Source organism: Octopus bimaculoides, chromosome 23, assembly GCF_001194135.2.
Source record: "Octopus bimaculoides isolate UCB-OBI-ISO-001 chromosome 23, ASM119413v2, whole genome shotgun sequence".
Classification (NCBI taxonomy): Eukaryota; Metazoa; Mollusca; class Cephalopoda; order Octopoda; family Octopodidae; genus Octopus; species Octopus bimaculoides.
In genome coordinates, this window is record NC_069003.1 from 17,076,328 (window position 1) to 17,080,907 (window position 4,580).

The 4,580-nt window shown below is 36.2% G+C and overlaps 1 protein-coding gene across 1 annotated transcript in view; it reads right to left on the reverse strand.

The window, feature by feature from the left end:
• LOC106877760 (uncharacterized) overlaps nt 1-4,580 on the reverse strand; it is a 38,637-nt gene that overhangs the window by 13,556 nt on the left and 20,501 nt on the right. The window contains exon 3 of the mRNA XM_014926769.2: nt 28-299. Coding sequence (XP_014782255.1) covers nt 28-299 — 272 coding nt within the window. The remainder of the gene's footprint in view (nt 1-27; nt 300-4,580) is intronic.

Consider the following 4,580-nt stretch of genomic DNA (forward strand, 5'->3'; position numbering starts at 1 on the left):
TATATATATGACAAAAAAGCTCCTTACCAATACAAGAACACTTGCAGAATTCTCTCGCTGGTTAGTGACGTAACTTTTACTGCTGGTTAATTCATTTGTTTGGTTTGGTGACTCAGTGCCCTCGATATGAGCTACAGCAGCAGCAGATTCCCCACTCTTACCATCTTGGATATAGATGTCATGTGACACTTTTTCCTTTTTTTGTCCCACCACTGCTGCCATCTGTTTCGCTTTTGTTGGACTCAGCGTGATGCTGATGTTATCAGCCTGTTCTGGCTGGACAGTAACATTGACACCATCTGAAATGATCACAAAAGTAAACATTGACCACATATACACAAACATAAGGCAATTAGCCCTTTCATTACGATACTTCTGTTGGAACACACTGCCTTTGTTTCAATTAATTTTTAAAATAATGAAGAATTTAGTAATATAATTTTGTCATAATTAATCTGGTTTTTGGAACATAAATTAACATAAAATTTTGGTGGAAGATTTTAATTTAGACCACTTTAAAATAGGAAATTTACCTCATATATCTAGGAGCAATGCTTGGCAGGTTGGTATCAAAAAGGTTAAGATTGAACTAGCATCGCTGAACAGGAATATTGACCACAAATAAACAAATATCAGGCCATTAGAGTCAGACTGCTCTGGTTGGACAGTAAACATTTACCACAACTACATAAATATCAGGCCATTAACTCTTTAGCATGTAAACAGGACATATCCAGCTGACTATTCTACCTGTTTTATGTTAATATTATCCAGATCTAACCTCTCACATCTATCCTATAATATCATTCTACAAAGAAATAATCACATCATCAAAATCTCAAGGCTATCAGATAATGCATTATTAATTCAAACCAATGTGAATCAATAAGCATTGCATTTGACAAAGTAATCTGGATGTTGAAAGGTTAAAGACTACTGGATGTGATTTGAGGGATATTTGGTTATCATTTTCAGAACCAAATTTCAAGTACATAAGAACCAGGCAGGCTTTATCCATACTAGGAAAAATAATTAATCTTTAATTTTTAAATTCATTGGTTAATATATTTGAAAATACTGTTTTGTTTTCTAGAATTAACACTTTAGCATTTAAACTGGTCCAAATATTCTGTATGTTTTATGTTAAAAATAACCAGATCTGACCTCTCATACCTACCCTACAATATCATTCTATAAATAAGCAGTCACATCATCGATCTCTTGAAGTTACAAGACAAAGCGTGATTAATTCAAAATAATGTGAATAAATAAACATTACATTTGACAGAGAAATCTGAATGCTAAATCTAGATCAAATCCCATCTAGCCATCTTTAAAAGAAGGGAAGAACCTAGCAATGACCTCAAACATTGAGTGATTTCAATGAGAAGGTATAATAAGGCTGATACATGTCCTGAGTTGTCCTTGACAACAATTAGACCTCCTCCATAACATGTATACCCCTCTCATTTATTTATTTTTATTAATTTAGATTTCAGAGTTGCCCCCCTTGGTTTTCTGGACATTGAATCATAAATCTTAATGTTACCCTTCATTACAGATAGAATGTTAATTAATGACATATTCTTATTGCACTCAGTATATTAAGTATGCCCAACTACTCGGTTCCAGGTTCAGTCCCACTGTGTGGACTTTGAGCAAGTGTCTTCTACTATAACCCAAGTCAACCAAAACCTTATGAATGGATTTGGTAGATAGGAACTGAAAGAAACTCACCATATATGCGTGTGTGTGTGTGTGTGTGTGTGTGTGTCCTTGTGCTTGTATTTGTACCCTAAAAATGGTTGGCAACTAGTTTTGGTTTGTTTAAGTCCCCATAACTTAGAAATTTGACAAACAAGAACATTTGAATAAGAGCCAAACTTAACAAAAAGCACTGGGGTTGATTTGTTTGGCTAAACCCTTCAAGGTGGTGCCCCAGCATGACCACAGTCTAATGACTGAAACAAGTAAAGGAGATAAAAGAGATACGTATTGTATGTATGCATGTGTGTGTGTGTGTATGTGTGTATACATGGTGCCTCAGAATTAACGATCTATTTCAGTGAAATTGGGCAGTTTTATGTTTATCATGTTTATGTTTATCATGTTTTGTATGTGTTAAAAGTGTATAAATTTTAAATTTTGTTCATAATTTTTCTAATTTTTTATAATTTTATTTTCATTCCTGTTGGAGGCTGCTTATCCGTCCACAACAGCTTTTTTTCAATTTGGCTGCAATTATTTTCTCTACTTCCATCCCTTGACAGCTGATCTTAAAGAATCTATTCAGTTAGCAGTGCAGGTGATAACTCCTGAAATACTTCAAAATGTGTTTCACTGCAAAGAATAGATTTGAAATTTGCAGAGACACAGACAAAGCACATGTGGAAAATTTTCTATAAAGTTTTGATATGATCTTTACAAATCTATTTGTTTTGGTATCATAATTAAGTAATAAACATAAAATTCTGTGAGTTTTAAAATATTTGTCCAATTTCGTTGAAATACATAATTAATTCTGAACACCCTATATACAGATAGTGAGTTCAGATAAAATTGTATCTAATGATGTAATGCAATAGTGTAATACAATAAGTGCTCAGGTTGACTTATCACCTAAAGCTCCAGCTTGTACCACAACTAAAGCAAAAAATTGGAGTTGTAGGTGCCCAGTAGTGAATGGTTATAAGTGGTTTATCATCGAGCAGGTACATGTATAATAGAATGAAATGATGAACAGGAAAACAACTGGTATCAGTTTAGAGCATGGAATTTATCTATTTAAGTATAATTGTTTTCTTTATAATTTACATATTGGGTTATCCCATAAATAATGTGTTTTTCCAATTGTATGAACTAAAAGTCGGAGGGGCACGAGATAAACTACCTGCATCAACTTGCTATAAAAGAGGGTAGTAATTTTACTTTGTACTTATTCTTAGCATAAGTCTCTTGTTGTTAGAACATGTCATCTGTGTTTCCTGTGTAATTTATTGAATTGGTGTGGTGAGTTGTGGTTGTTTTTCTTGAAGAACTGTTTATTGCTTCTTTGAAGCAGCTTGTTTTCAATTCCCCCCTGCGGGGGAATTATTGTTATCCAAATCAAATTCGTAAATTCGATGACTGACCCCCGTGCCAGTGGAGCGCTAAGAGCACCATCCGAGCATGATCGCTGCGAGAGCAGCTGACTGGCTTCCGTGTCGCTGCCACGTAAAAAGCACCATTCGTGCATGGTCGTTACCAGCATTGCCTTACTGGCACTTGTGCTGGTGGCATATGAAAAAACATTCAAGCGAGGTCGTTGCCAGTGCTGCTGGACTGGCTCCTGTGCAGGTGGCACATAAAAAACACTACTTGAGCATGGCCGTTGTCAGTACTGCCTGATTGGCTCCCGTGCTGGTGGCACATAAAAGCACCCACTACATTCTTGGAGTGGTTGACATTAGGAAGGGCATCCAGCTGTAGAAACTCTGCCAGATCAGATTAGAGCCTTGTGCAGCCATCTGGTTCGCCAGTCCTCAGTCAAAGCAGACGTTAAATGATGATGGATGAGATAGATTGATAAATCGTCTTTAAATGGATCCGTTATCCTGAATGCACAGGGGTAATGAAATCACTGGTTGGTTTCTTCTGTGGTTTTTTGCCAATGTTGATGATATATCTATCTATGGTGTGAGAAAAAGAAAGTAGTAAATCTAGTCAAGTTAACTGTTTCTCATGAAGATAACATGGACACTACTGAGACTCGGAAGATCAACTGTTCTAAATACTTCCTTGAGGAATGTGAAGATGCAGGCTGGAAAGCAGAGCATATTCCAGTCAAAGTTGGATGTAGAGGATTCTTTGGAAACAGTGTGAGGTGATTGTTGTTATCACTTGGCCTAACTCATCATCATCATTTAACGTCCGCTTTCCATGCTGGCATGGGTTGAACGGTTTGACTGAGGACTGGCTCCAATCTGATCTGGATGCCCTTCCTAATGTTAACCATTCCGAGAGTGTAATGGGTGCTTTTTACATGACACCGGCACGGGGGCCAGTCAGGCAGTACTGGCATCAACCACATGAGATGAGGAATTATGTACATTATTTACATTTCACAGATATTTGTTCTCATCTTCTTTGTTGCTAACACAACATTTCAGCTGGTATACCCTCCAGCCTTTATCAGGTGTGTTGGGGAAATTTTGAACCTGGGTTCTCATTCCTAAGGTAATTTTTGATATTATTATTATTATTATTATTATTATTCAGTAGTTTTATTTTTATAATATGCTTTCACTTCACTACCGAGCGCAGCTCTGTATGCCTTGGGTATGTGCTGTGGTTTGCTGTGATGCTCTTATGGTTACTGTATTGAAAGTGTTTTGTGTAGGATGTGTGCAGTGACCAGTAGTGCAATTTTCTGTATGTTATATATATTTGTAAGTCCTGGTGTTTTTGTTATGTATTTGTCTGAATATTTTTTTATTATACCTAAGGCACCTACTATGATAGGAATATAAGTTACAGCTACAATATATATATATCTGTAAAAATATGTGACACTTATTCGGTAGTCATGGCTACCGAATAAG